General features: G+C 46.3%; 1 protein-coding gene across 4 annotated transcripts in view; it reads right to left on the bottom strand.

The window, feature by feature from the left end:
- Positions 1-14,054, bottom strand: part of LOC140426656 (centrosome-associated protein 350-like) — a 319,223-nt gene that overhangs the window by 185,058 nt on the left and 120,111 nt on the right. For all 4 annotated transcript variants that reach the window (XM_072511741.1, XM_072511743.1, XM_072511742.1 and 1 more), the window contains 2 exons: positions 6,928-7,068; positions 2,244-2,869 (listed from right to left, as the gene is read on the bottom strand). In XM_072511741.1, coding sequence (XP_072367842.1) covers positions 2,244-2,869; positions 6,928-7,068 — 767 coding nt within the window. The remainder of the gene's footprint in view (positions 1-2,243; positions 2,870-6,927; positions 7,069-14,054) is intronic.

The raw sequence follows: 14,054 nt of genomic DNA, 5'->3' as shown, positions 1-14,054 counted from the left end.
AAGGCTACCTATGATGTGGAGATGCCGGCATTGAACTGGGGTGAGCACAGTAAGAAGTTTTACAACACAAGGTTAAAGTCCAACAGGCTTGTTTAGAATCACTCGCTTTCGGAGCGCTGCTCCTTCCTCAGGTGAATTAATAGGAGGAAGGAGCAGCGCTCCGAAAGCTAGTGATATCAAAACAAACCTGTTGGACTTTAACCTGGTGTTGAAAGGCTACCTCGTAACATCATGTGATGCAGCATGCCACGAAGATTTGAGCGTAACTTGCAGGCAACCAGTTCAGCCATTCATTGCCAGATCTGGCTGGACCACATGAAACACAATTGGACCCTACTTTCATCTAACAAAGCTGCTCACTAATCTAGAATCATCTAGGAATGTAAAGATAATCATGGTTTCTTTTTCACTACCAACAGTCTCCCTTCAAATCCAACAACAAATACAAGGAGTGTTCCTTTGTCACCAAGATTGAGATCATTCATTCAGTTGTATCTGGTACTGCTACACAGCCTCCCTTCCCCAGTAATCCTGGGCTTTGCCACCATGTCAAACGTTCCCAAGGCTCTCCCTGCCCTGAGCCTGGCTCATGTTTCTCTCCTATATTCCTTCATGCCTTCTCTGAACTCATCTTCTGTTCTATCAAGGCAAACCAAACTAAAGAGTTCACCACTCTATTCCCATTCCTCAGTGACATTCAGTTTCTATCTCTGCTCCATCCCCAATTTCCCTTTCGCTACAACATTCTTGGAACATGTAGTTGCCTCCTAAATCCATACCCATCCTTCCTGCAGCTCTATAATGTATGAACCTCAGAGACCTTGAGTGGATGCTGTTCAGCACTGGTCTCCACAAATGTGGAACAGACGGAACGGCATTCATGGGGGTCTCTCAGGGTATCGGAGGACCCTAGCTGCATGTCCTTTGGGCAGGGTGGTGCCCTGGCTCTCGTGTTGCCACTTGGGCACCTTGGCAGTGCCAGCCTTGGACCCTGGCAGTGCCAGCTGGGTGCCAACCTGGCACTGCTAGTTGGCAGGGTTGCCAAGGTGCCAAGCTGGCATTCTGTGTGTGCATGTGATCGGGCTGGGGGTTCTTGGTGCGAAGATTTACGGACAGCACGGTAGCATAGTGGTTAGCACAGTTGCTTCACAGCTCCAGGGTCCCAGGTTAGATTCCTGGCTGGGTCACTATCTGTGTGGAGTCTGCACGTTCTCCCCCGTGTCTGCGTGGATTTCCTCCGGGTGCTCTGGTTTCCTCCCACAGTCCAAAGATGTGCAGGTTAGGTGGATTGCCGTAACAGTCCAAAGATGTGCAGGTTAGGTGGATTCCCGTAACAGCCTCCCCGAACAGGCGCCGGAATGTGGCGACTAGGGGCTTTTCACAGTAACTTCATTTGAAGCCTACTTGTGACAATAAGCGATTGCGATTTTCATTTCAGATTGGCTATGCTACATTGCCCTTCGTGTCCAAAAAGGTTAAGTGGGAGTGCGGGGATAGGGTGGTGTGAGCTTGGGTAGGGTGCTCTTTCCAAGGACCGGTGCAGACTCGATGGGCAGAACGGCCTCCTTCAGCACTGTAAATTCTATGAACCTCTCTAATCAGACTTCCATCCTGCCACAGCATTGAAACTACCCTAATCAGAGTCACAAATGGCATTCTTAACTCTAGCTATCTCCTTGACTTCTCTGTTCTGGAGTTTTTTCCCAAAAACCTTCTGCTGCTTTAGGACACTTCTTAATACCCATTTCATTGACCGAGTTTCAGTTAACTGTTTTAATATCTTCTTCTTTAGGTGAGTGTCAATTTTTGTCTGCTTACTCCTTCAGGAAATCCCTGGGGAGGTTTACTACATTAAAGCTTCCCTATAAATACAAATTTCTGCTACCAGGATCTACACCTTCAGCGGCAACACAGCTGGTTAAACAACACCTTACACCTGCTGCCTGACAGCATCAAATTTAATAAAGATGCATTAAACTTGCACTTAACTAAAGTTTTTGCCAGGATCTGACACTGTGTACTTATATCTTGCTATATTACATGCCAATTTAGTTCACATATCCTTTCAAATCACTATGTGTACTGCCTCCTCCCATTTTCTACCAGTGCAGGCACCCTCCAGGGCTCTGCTCTCCCTCCTGTGTTCCTGTGCAAGCTCTCCCACTCATAAGTGCCAGCTGAATTTAGGGGGATTCGGAATTAGAATATACAACAGTGCAGTGCTACACAAAGAGAATGATCACCTGTCTCTCCTCCAGGGTTGCCTGCTGGTGAGACGGTTCATCGATCTTTGCCAGCTCCGGCACATATTTCGAGAATGTCTCCTGTAAACGTTTCTGGCACACTGCTTCCGGCCTGGACTTTGAGAAGGCTTCTTTTTGCTTCCTGTAGAGCTCCTGCAAGCGTTTGTTCTTTTGTTCCATGGCTTCCTTCTGGGCTTTCTTCTCCTCCGTCTGCCTCTTCTTCCTCTCCACCTGCTGCCGAGCAATGTATTGGCGCACTTCCTCGGCATCATAGTGCCGCAATCGTTTCAGCTGCATTTCTGTGCTCAGGTTAGGTTTCTCCGGTTTCCTTTTAACTGGACTCACACTTCTTGAGGAGGCCTTGCCTCCCGCCGGCTTCTTACCATCTTCCAAACCCACCTTTTCTTCTGGATCTTGAATGGATGCCTTGAGCTGAAGGTCATCGAGGATCCCTCGTACCTCCACTGGCAGCACATGCGTATTCAGCAAATCCAGCTCATTTTGCTCTTCTTCCTTTCTCTGGTCAGTCTCTGGTTGCTGCTCAGCTCTCCGCCGCTCAGAACTTTTGGGCCTCAGCTTTCTGGATGCTTCGATCCTGCTGTCAGAGTCTACTCTTGTGGCATGTCCTGTAGAAAAGGCAGAAAGAAAATCCTTTAAGGAGAGAAGACCTATGAATGAGATGGACAGATTTACATTGATCACATTATTAATCTTTTGCATCATATGCATGAGGTTATTACAATATGTAAGGCAACCAAAGTACAAAATTAGGTCTGGTTGGCAACAATAAAGCCATAATATCATTGCGAGGTTTGAATATCTGAGCTAAGGAGCAGAGGAAAAATGACTGATATGAAATTCAATTACAGCCTTGTACTCATTTGGTACAAAAGAACTTAAATATGAAAGTCTATGTCAATGACAACCAGCCGCAGTGCTGAGACCGCATTGAGGCAAAATACAAGGCCTACTGCCATTCAATACATATCATTTTGCTCCTTAATAAATTAAATTGTGACAATATCATACAATTAATACCTATACAGTCTATGGAGAATTCTTTCATTTTAAAGCATTCTCATATTATAGTAAAACCACCCACCCAAGTGATTTTGCTGCTGGCAGGAGGGCAACGCATGGTTATACCTCCTGCCTGGCTGCTCGGTGATATTACAGGTGGGGAGTCATTCACAGAGCTTCTAATGAAAATAACAGAGACACTCAATAACAGACAAAGATTGACTGGGGGAGAAAAATGAGGCAGACAATATGGACATGTTACTCGTTAAAGTCCAAGATCAACAGTGGGTAGTGAGATTTACTGAGGTCAGGAGCCTGACACACTTCCACTAGAGTTGCTGCAGTCGTGTGCACTGGGACACTCCATATCATGGCATTTAAGTGGGGTGGGGGGGGGGGGGGCGTGGTTCGGAAGTAAGCAGGAAGTCTTCATGGTTGAATTCGTACCTCTCAGCATTTTTAAATGAACCCTTGCCTATCGACTTCCAAGACTCGTCATTCCTTTATAATTCACCTTAATTAGACTGCTGGTTGAAATCTAATCATCCTGTTTTCAGGTAAGAGCAACTTAAAGGAGCAGTTATCATTTGGTCATAAGCTTGCCCAAAGGACATCTAAACCATCTGCCATTATTTAGGCTTGCCCTTGCAAGACAAGTTGATGAGAGTTCAGGCACAGAGAAGCAACATCCTCTACCTGAGCGAGCAGGATCAGCTGTGAAAGTCATTTCTCAGCAGTGAGCTAGTGACTCAAGATTGCTTTAGAAATAAAAATTAGGTAACAAAATGAGGAAAATAGGAGTCAATTGTGAGTATCAAATTTCAGCCTGCTACGTTGCAGAAGAACGCACAGAACTGGGCAGCACGGTAGCCTTGTGGATAGCACAATTGCTTCACAGCTCCAGGGTCCCAGGTTCGATTCCGGCTTGGGTCACTGTCTGTGCGGAGTCTGCACATCCTCCCCGTGTGTATGTGGGTTTCCTCCGGGTGCTCCAGTTTCCTCCCAAAGTCCAAAGATGTGCAGGTTAGGTGGATTGACCATGATAAATTGCCCTTAGTGTTGGATGGGGTTACTGGGTTATGGGGATAGGGTGGCGGTGTTGACCTTGGTGGGGTGCTCTTTCCAAGAGCCGGGGCAGACTCGATGGGCCGAATGGCCTCCTCCTGCACTGTAAATTCTATCTATCTATGAAACTGCCAGCAAGCAGAACTCTATACTCAGTTTGCTGAGTGATGCAGATCAAGGCCAACAGCGTGGGTTCAATTCCCATACTGGCTGAGGTTATTTATGAAGGCCCTGCCTTCTCAACCTTGCCCGAGGTGTGGTGATCCTCAGGTTAAATCACCGCCAGTCAGCTCCCCCCTCAAAAGGAGAAAGTGGCCTCTGGCCATCTGGGACGATGGAGACTTTACTTACTTTATTTTACAGGACATTGGCGAGACCACAACTAAACTACTGCACAGTTTTGTCTCCTTACTCAAGTAAAGAGATAATTGCATTAGAAACAGTTCAGAGAAGGTTCTTTCGACTGATCCCTAGATTGGAGGTGACATCTTATGAGGAAAGGTTCGGCCTATATCCACTGGAGTTTAAAAGAATGAGGCGCAACCTTATGGAAATTGTAAGATCCTGAGAGGACTTGACAGGGTGTATGCTGAATGGATGTTTCCCCCTGTGGGAGAGACTGGAACTAGGGGACACAGCTTAAAAATAAAGGGGTCTCTCATTTAAGACGGAGGTGAGGAAAATTTTTCTCTGAAAGTTGTTAGTCTGTGGAACTCTCTTCCTCAGAGAACAGGGGAGGCAGGATCATTGAACATTTTTAAGGTAAGGGTAGATAGATTCTTGACTAACGAGGGAGTCAAAGGGAATAGGGACTGGGCAGGAAAGTGGAATTCAGGCCACAATCCTGTTCCTAATTTGAATGTTAGCCACCTTCATCTTTGGGCTTAAAGAGGAGTACATCAACTAGCTCCAACTTCCTTGTTAAAGCTGACCCAAAGATAATGTTCATTGTGGTGAAGTATTCAAATATCAGGGGACATGGCGGACAGTGAAGAATAAGAAAATAAAAGTCAGGTGAAACTTGTTTTCAAGCTAGTGAAACAAGTAATGACAGAAGCTCACTGATGCGTTCAAGAGGCTATTAGATGCACTTCTAGTCAGACTTTACAGTAAGGCACCAGGTAACTGTGTTGTATTAGAAATAGGATGAGCTTCCTTGAGATTCATGCCCTTTTTCCTTTCCTAAAGCCTGAACAAACGGCTCACTTCTCAAATATCAATACAACCTCTTGATGTTGCACAAATCTCGGTCTTTGCAATTTATGGAATTCCATGTTTGTAGTGGCAGATAGTTAAAGCCTTGACACTTAAGGCAAGTCTTTAAATGATCACATGTAGGCTATTTCTAACATCATAGGCATTGCATTTTGTTGGGGGCGGCAGGGGGGGGGGAAAGAGAAAGAGAGAGAGAGAGAGAGAGAGAGAGAGAGAGAGAGAGAGAGAGAGAGAGAGAGGGAGGGAGAGGGAGAGGGAGAGGGAGAGGGAGAGGGAGAGGGAGAGGGAGAGGGAGAGGGAGAGGGAGAGGGAGAGGGAGAGGGAGAGGGAGAGGGAGAGAGGGAGAGAGGGAGAGAGGGAGGAAAGAATTGAATGTTACAGAAAGAACTGAAGAACCGCACTCATGAACAATGCAAATTTGAGGACGGGTAGTCGTAAACAATGTCCAAGACCAAATATGTTGTTCATTTTGGTTTAAACGTTATTTTATATGTGTCTCACTCCTAGGACCAAAGAACAAAGAAATGTACAACACAGGAACAGGCCCTTCGGCCCTCCAAGCCCGTGCCGACCATGCTGCCCGACTAAACTACAATCTTCTACACTTCCTGGGTCCGTATCCCTCTATTCCCATCCTATTCACGTATTTGTCAACATGCCCCTTAAATGTCACTATCGTCCCTGCTTCCACCACCTCCTCCGGCAGCGAGTTCCAGGCACCCACTACCCTCTGCGTAAAAAAACTTGCCTCGTACATCTACTCTAAACCTTGCTCCTTGCACCTTAAACTATGCCCCCCTAGTAATTGACTCCTCTACCCTGGGGAAAAGCCTCTGACTATCCACTCTGTCTATGCCCCTCATAATTTTGTAGACCTCTATCAGGTCGCCCCTCAACACACAGCTAAACAGGGCTTTGACAAAGGGTCATCTGGACTCGAAACATTAGCTCTTTTCTCTGCTACAGATGCTGCCAGACCTACTGAGATTTTCCAGCATTTTCTCTTTTGGTATCTGCAGCACATGCAGGTTTATGCACTACTGACAAGGCTAATCACACCATCTAGTGCACACAGGTTAGTGACCACTCAGGTAAATAATGAAATGAAATGAAAATGAAAATCGCTTGTCACAAGTAGGCTTCAAAAGAAGTTACTGTGAAAAGCCCCTAGTTGCCACATTCCGGTGCCTGTTTGGGGAGGCTGTTACGGGAATTAAACCGTGTTGCTGGCCTGCCTTGGTCTGCTTTCAAAGCCAGCGATTTAGCCCTGTGCTAAACAGCCTCTGAATAACGTGAGCAGGTCCCACTCCATTTATAGGCATAGGTCAATATATTCAAGAACATCAGCTGAGACAGAAGCTTTAAGCACTGATCAGCTACTTACTTGGCCTGGCATTCCTCTCTCTTCCAGCTCTTGGAATGGGAGTCACCTCGTTTTCCGTCACCAGCTTGGGAGCAGGCCCCAGAACCATCTTCACCAGCTTCTGACCTTCACGCCAGGAGGCTGTGTTGATAATATGGGCACCTAAAAAAAAGTGTCAACAAATTGAAGTCCTGAGATGCCAAAATTTAAATGATTTAGCAATGAGTTGGTGATCACAAACTGTTCCTTCTACAAAAGTCTTCATCAAAGTATATTCTCTTAGCGTAGTACACAAATGATCAAAACACAATTCTACAATTGTAGTGAAAGTCATCAACGCCCTCTGATCACACCAAATCTTCTGTAACTGTTAACATTCGAGAGTTAGGAGACTTCCGGTGACGGCGGGTGGGAGGCAGCCGCACAATGGAGGGCTCGCGTTCGGGAACGGCATTTTCGGGGCTTTAAGCCCGGTCTCAGGGTCCACGGAGGCGGCAAAAGCAGGGAGAAAGCACAGTAAAGAAAAACGTCGGGGGTGAGTAAAAAAACGGCCGTAAAAAAAAACAGCTGAAGATCCGTCAGGGCGTGGAAAGGTCACTATGGGGTCACCAAGGAAAATGGAGGCTGGAGCACCAGGGGAGGCCGCATTGCTTACGGCTGAAGAAATAACTACGGTGATGGCTGCGGAATTCGAAAAGCAGTTTACAAAATACATGGAGACAATGAGGAAGGAGATGAGGGAGGTTTTGAGTGTGTTGGTGGAGGAGGCGATTTCCCCGGTGACGACGGCGGTGGCGAGCGCATTGGTGGAGGTGCGGGAGCAACGGGAGGCACTGAAGGAAGTGGAGGAGATATTATTGCAGCACGGTGATCAACTTACCTCGATGGGGAAGGAGATGCGGAAGGTGATGGAGATTAACAAGGATCTGTGAGGAAAAATGGAAAACAGATCCAGGCGACAGAATTTGAGGATTGTGGGGCTGCCCGAAGGAGTTGAAGGGCCGAGGCCGACTGAGTATTTTGCCGCGATGCTGGCGAAACTATTGGGGGAGGGGGAGGATCCCTCCCGATATGAACTGGATCGGGCTCACCGGTTGTGGAGCCCTGTAACAAAGGCAAGTGAGCCGCCAAGGGTAGTGACTCTGTGCTTCCGTAGGTACAGTGTGAAGGAGAAGGTCCTGTGCTGGGCCAAGCAGAAGCGGGAGTTGCAGTGGGCTGGAGCTGGTATACGTGTATACCAGGACTTTACAGTGGAGCTGGCGAGGAGGCAGGTTGCCTTCAACCGGGTGAAGAGGGCACTGTACATTAGCAAGGTGCAGTGCGGCATTGCATATCCAGCGAAGCGGAGGGTGACTTACAAGCTCAAGGACTTTTATTTTGGAACGGCGGAAGCAGCGGAGGAATTTGCGACGGCAGAAGGACTGTGGCAGAACTGAGAAATTGAGAAATGGCCATGTGCCGATGTAACCTCATGACTGTATTTTCTGCTTTTATGTTTCACCGTGCGGGTGTATGGGCTAAAGGAGTCAATGTTGTATATATTTGGACAAGGGAAGTGATGGGACTTTCACTCGAAATGAGGGCTCTTTGTGCCGGTGGATATGCGGGGTTTGTGTGCTAAAAGGGGATTTCTGGGCTTTCCTTTTCTGGGTAAGGGGGAAAGGGACCCGGACGGGGGCCTCCACGCTGGCCGGGTTAAGCCAGCCAGTGAACGGGAGTGAGATGGGGGGAGGGGCTGTGGCCATTGGAGCCTGGCAGATCAGGGTCCGAGTGGTCTAGCCGGGGTGGAAAGTTGGGGGGGGGGGGGGGGGAAAGAGAAGGAACAGAGGTTGGGGGGAGGAGTTTTACAAGAGGCAGTGGACGGGAGGAGTTGGAGAGGGGGGGGGGGGTGCTTACAACTTTTGGGTATCATGTACGGTACTCTTTCAGAGGTTGGATGGCGTCGTGTGTGTGTCGGGGGTGGTGGACTCTATAGGTTAATGGTGACCATGGGCGGTCCCTGGCTCCTTTTTCTTTTTCTCCTTTGTTTTTTGTTTCCACCGTGGGAGGATTTGTTTTATTGGATGCATATATTGACAGGTGGGCCGTTGTTTGGGGTGGTGGGAGGATGGGATCGTTGTTATTGTTAAGGGGATTGATTTTGTATTTGTTACCGTTTACTGTTTGTGGGTGGGGTGTAAATTTTGAAGGAAAATGTGAAAAAAAACATTTGAGTTAAAGACATCAGTAAAGACGTATTCAAGAAAAGCAGACGTGTGCGCCTTTCAGTGGAATATACCCATTCCCTCCAACATCTGCACTGCCATACAAGCCCTCTCTGAAATCCTCTCTTCCTATTCCCCATCATGTTCACTGTACCTTCAATTCACTCCCCAGCTCACCAGCATGGAGGCCCAGATGAGCTCAAATTACCTTCAGTTCAATAATGCAAAATCAACGTTACCTCTTTCCAATTCCAACTGATGCTTATATGCCTGATTCATTTATCTTCAGCTGTCCACCCAGGCTGAATCAAACAGCACATAACTTCTATACTAGTTTGCCTTGTGCTGTTACTCCTGCACTATAACGAGCCACCTATCAAGATTGCAATTTTTCATGAATAAAAACAGAAAAAGCTAGAAAAACTCAGCATGTCTGGCAGCATCAGTAAAGAAAGTTAATATTTGGAATCTGTAGTCTCTATTATAAAGTAAGCGATAACAGGGCATTTAAAAAATATCAACAGAATTAGACACGGTCAACATGGATTTATGAAAGGGAAATCATGTTTTAGAAACCTCCTGGAGATTTTTTTGAGGACATAACCAGCAGAATAGATAAGGGCGAACCAGTGGATATGGTATATTTGAATTTTCAGAAAGCTTTTGATAAAGTCCCACATTAAGAGGTTAGTATGCAAATTTAAAGAGCATGAGATTGGGGGTAACATACTGGCATGGATTGGCGAGTGGTTAGCAGATCGTGAACAGAGAGTAGGAATAAATGGGTCTATTTCGGTGTGGTAGGCAGTGACTAGTGGGGTGCTGCAGGGAACAGTGCTTGGGCCCTAGTTACTCACAATATACATCAATGATTTGGATGAGGGAACCAAAAGTATTGTTCCCATGTTTGCTGATGATACGAAACCTTGTGGGAGTGAGTGTTGAGGGGGATGTTAAGATGTTTCAGGCTGATTTAAACAAGTCGAGTGACTGGCCAAATACATGACAAATGCAGTATAATGTGGATAAATACTAAGTTGCCTACTTTGGATGGAAAAGCAAAATGGCAGAGTACTATTTAAATGGTAGCCAACTACCGTGGATCCTGGAAATCTGAAATAAAAACAGAAAATGCTGGAAAAACGCAGGTCTGGCAGCATCTGCAGAGAGAAACAGAGTTAACATTTAGAGTCCATGTGACTGGAGGGTCCCCAGGTTCTGCCAGACTTGCTGAGTGAGTTTTTCCAGCATTTTGATTTATTTAAATGGTGATAGATTGAGAAGTGTTGACATTCAAAGGGACCTGGGTGTCCTAGTCACTGTTAGCAAGCATGCAGGCACAGCAAGCAGTTAGGAAGGCAAATGGTATGTTGGCCTTCATTGCAAGGGGATCGGAGTACAGGTGCAAAGATGTCTTACTGCATTTGTACAGCACTTTGGTGAGACCACACCTGAAACAAAGAACAAAGAAATGTACAGCACAGGAACAGGCCCTTCGGCCCTCCAAGCCCGTGCCGACCATGCTGCCCGACTAAACTACAATCTTCTACACTTCCTGGGACCGTATCCCTCTATTCCCACCCTATTCATGTATTTGTCAAGATGCCCCTTAAATGTCACTATCGTCCCTGCTTCCACCACCTCCTCCGGTAGCGAGTTCCAGGCACCCACTACCCTCTGCGTAAAAAACTTGCCTCGTACATCTACTCTAAACCTTGCCCCTCTCACCTTAAACCTATGCCCCCTAGTAATTGACCCCTCTACCCTGGGGAAAAGCCTCTGACTATCCACTCTGTCTATGCCCCTCATAATTTTGTATACCTCTATCAGGTCTCCCCTCAACCTCCTTCGTTCCAGTGAGAACAAACCGAGTTTATTCAACCGCTCCTCATAGCTAATGCCCTCCATACCAGGCAACATTCTGGTAAATCTCTTCTGCACCCTCTCTAAAGCCTCCACATCCTTCTGGTAGTGTGGCGACCAGAATTGAACACTATACTCCAAGTGTGGCCTAACTAAGGTTCTATACAGCTGCAACATGACTTGCCAATTCTTATACTCAATGCCCCGGCCAATGAAGGCAAGCATGCCGTATGCCTTCTTGACTACCTTCTCCACCTGTGTTGCCCCTTTCAATGACCTGTGGACCTGTACTCCTAGATCTCTTTGACTTGCGGGTTCCACCATTCACTGTATATTCCCTACCTGCATTAGACCTTCCAAAATGCATTACCTCACATTTGTCCGGATTAAACTCCATCTGCCATCTCTCCGCCCAAGTCTCCAGACAATCTAAATCCTGCTGTATCCTCCGACAGTCCTCATCGCTATCCGCAATTCCACCAACCTTTCTGTCGTCTGCAAACTTACTAATCAGACCAGTTACATTTTCCTCCAAATCATTTATATATACTACAAAGAGCAAAGGTCCCAGCACTGATCCCTGTGGAACACCACTGGTCACAGCCCTCCAATTAGAAAAGCATCCCTCCATTGCTACTCTCTGCCTTCTATGGCCTAGCCAGTTCTGTATCCACCTTGCCAGCTCACCCCTGATCCCGTGTGACTTCACCTTTTGTACTAGTCTACCATGAGGGACCTTGTCAAAGGCCTTACTGAAGTCCATATAGACAACATCCACTGCCCTACCTGCATCAATCATCTTAGTGACCTCCTCGAAAAACTCTATCAAGTTAGTGAGACACGACCTCCCCTTCACAAAACCGTGCTGCCTCTCACTAATACGTCCATTTGCTTCCAAATGGGAGTAGATCCTGTCTCGAAGAATTCTCTCCAGTAATTTCCCTACCACTGAAGTAAGGCTCACCAGCCTGTAGTTCCCTGGATTATCCTTGCTACCCTTCTTAAACAGAGGAACAACATTGGCTATTCTCCAGTCCTCCAGGACATCCCCTGAAGACAGCGAGGATCCAAAGATTTCTGTCAAGGCCTCAGCAATTTCCTCTCCAGCCTCCTTCACTATTCTGGGGTAGATCCCATCAGGCCCTGGGGACTTATCTACCTTAATATTTTTTAAGACACCCAACACCTTGTCTTTTTGGATCTCAATGTGACCCAGGCTATCTACACACCCTTCTCCAGACTCAACATCTACCAATTTCTTCTCTTTGGTGAATACTGATGCAAAGTATTCATTTAGTACCTCGCCCATTTCCTCTGGCTCCACACATAGATTCCCATGCCTATCCTTCAGTGGGCCAACCCTTTCCTTGGCTACCCTCTTGCTTTTTATGTACGTGTAAAAAGCCTTGGGATTTTCCTTAACCCTATTTGCCAATGACTTTTCGTGACCCCTTCTCGCCCTCCTGACTCCTTGCTTAAGTTCCTTCCTACTTTCCTTATATTCCACGCAGGCTTCGTCTGTTCCCAGCCTTTTAGCCCTGACAAATGCCTCCTTTTTCTTTGTGTGTAGTTTTGATCTCCTTATTGAAGAAAGGGTATACTTGCCATAGAGGGATCTAGAACAAGGGGTCACAGTCTCAGAATATGGAGTAGGCCATTTAGGACTGAGATAAGGAAAACCTTCTTCACTCAGTAGTGAAACTGTGGAATTATCTATTTCAGATCGCTGTGGAGGATAAGTCACTAAATATTGATTCCCTTATTTCCCTTTATTTTTTGCCGTTATCACTTTGATCCATCGATGCTTAATGGACATGTATCTTTAAGTCAAGCAGCAGAGAATGAGGAATTCAAGTTGCAACATAGTTTAGGTTTGAACAGAAGAAACTAGACTCTGCGGCATCTGATGGATTGGGTGGGAAGCTGTTCGATTCGTTCAGTGGTTGCCAATGAATTGGCCAAACGGCTGTAATCTGGGGGAGTTAAAATGGGGAATTAGAGATTTGATAGTAATTAATCTGTTGTATTTGCTGCATATTTCATTATAGTCCTTATTATAAATAAAAGGTAATTGTGTTTAAATTTACAAATTATTGAGCAGCCACGGGTCAAAGAACAAAGAAAAGTACAGCACAGGAACAGGCCCTTCGGCCCTCCAAGCCTGCGCCGACCATGCTGTCCGTCTAAAATAAAATCTTCTACACTTCCTGGGACCGTATCCCTCTATTCCCATCCTATTCATGTATTTGTCAAGTCTGGCAGCATCTGTAGGGAGAGAAAAGAGCTAACGTTTCAAGTCCGATGACTCTTTGTCAAAGCTAACAGACAAAGTGGGAAATATTTATACTGTGGAGTGAGAATGAAAGATGAGTCATAGCCACAGAAACCTAGGGAAAACAGGTCCTAATGGTCACAGAAACCAAGGGGAAAGAGTGCTAATGGCAGTCCCCAGAGAGGACAAAAGATGTGAAAGGTCAAACAGCAAGGAAACTAACATCAGACAAATGAACTGTAGGTGTGGGGGGAGGGTAAGGGGGAAGCAAAGAGGAGAAAGGTGCAGGAAAGATTGGCGGGGGGGAAATTAAATGTATATTAAGAAAGAAATGGTAAAAGACAGTTAAAATGAAAACGAAGACAAATGGGTCGAGGTGGGGCTGATCATCTGAAGTGGTTGAATTCGATGATCAGGCCGGAAGGCAGTAGCGTGCCTAACCGGAAGATGAGATGTTGTTCCTCCAGTTTGCGTTGCGCTTCACTGGAACATTGCAGCAGGCCAAGAACAGACATGTGGGCATGGGAGCAGGGTCTTTTGTTAAAATGGCACGCAATAGGAAGGTCAGGGTCCGGAATGCCTTTATTCTTCAAAAAACTATCTTTATCTTAAAAACATTTAATGAAGGAGCCTCTACTGCTTCACTGGGCAAGGAATTCCATAGATTCACAACCCTTTGGGTGAAGAAGTTCCTCCTAAACTCAGTCCTAAATCTACTTCCCCTTATTTTGAGACTATGCCCCCTAGTTCTGCTTTCACCCGCCAGTGGAAACAACCTGCCCGCATCTATCCTATCTATTCCCTTCATA

The sequence above is a fragment of the Scyliorhinus torazame genome, chromosome 7, assembly GCF_047496885.1.
Source record: "Scyliorhinus torazame isolate Kashiwa2021f chromosome 7, sScyTor2.1, whole genome shotgun sequence".
Classification (NCBI taxonomy): Eukaryota; Metazoa; Chordata; class Chondrichthyes; order Carcharhiniformes; family Scyliorhinidae; genus Scyliorhinus; species Scyliorhinus torazame.
Note: the sequence above shows the minus strand (reverse complement) of the source record. Positions and strands in the feature narration are given on the sequence as shown.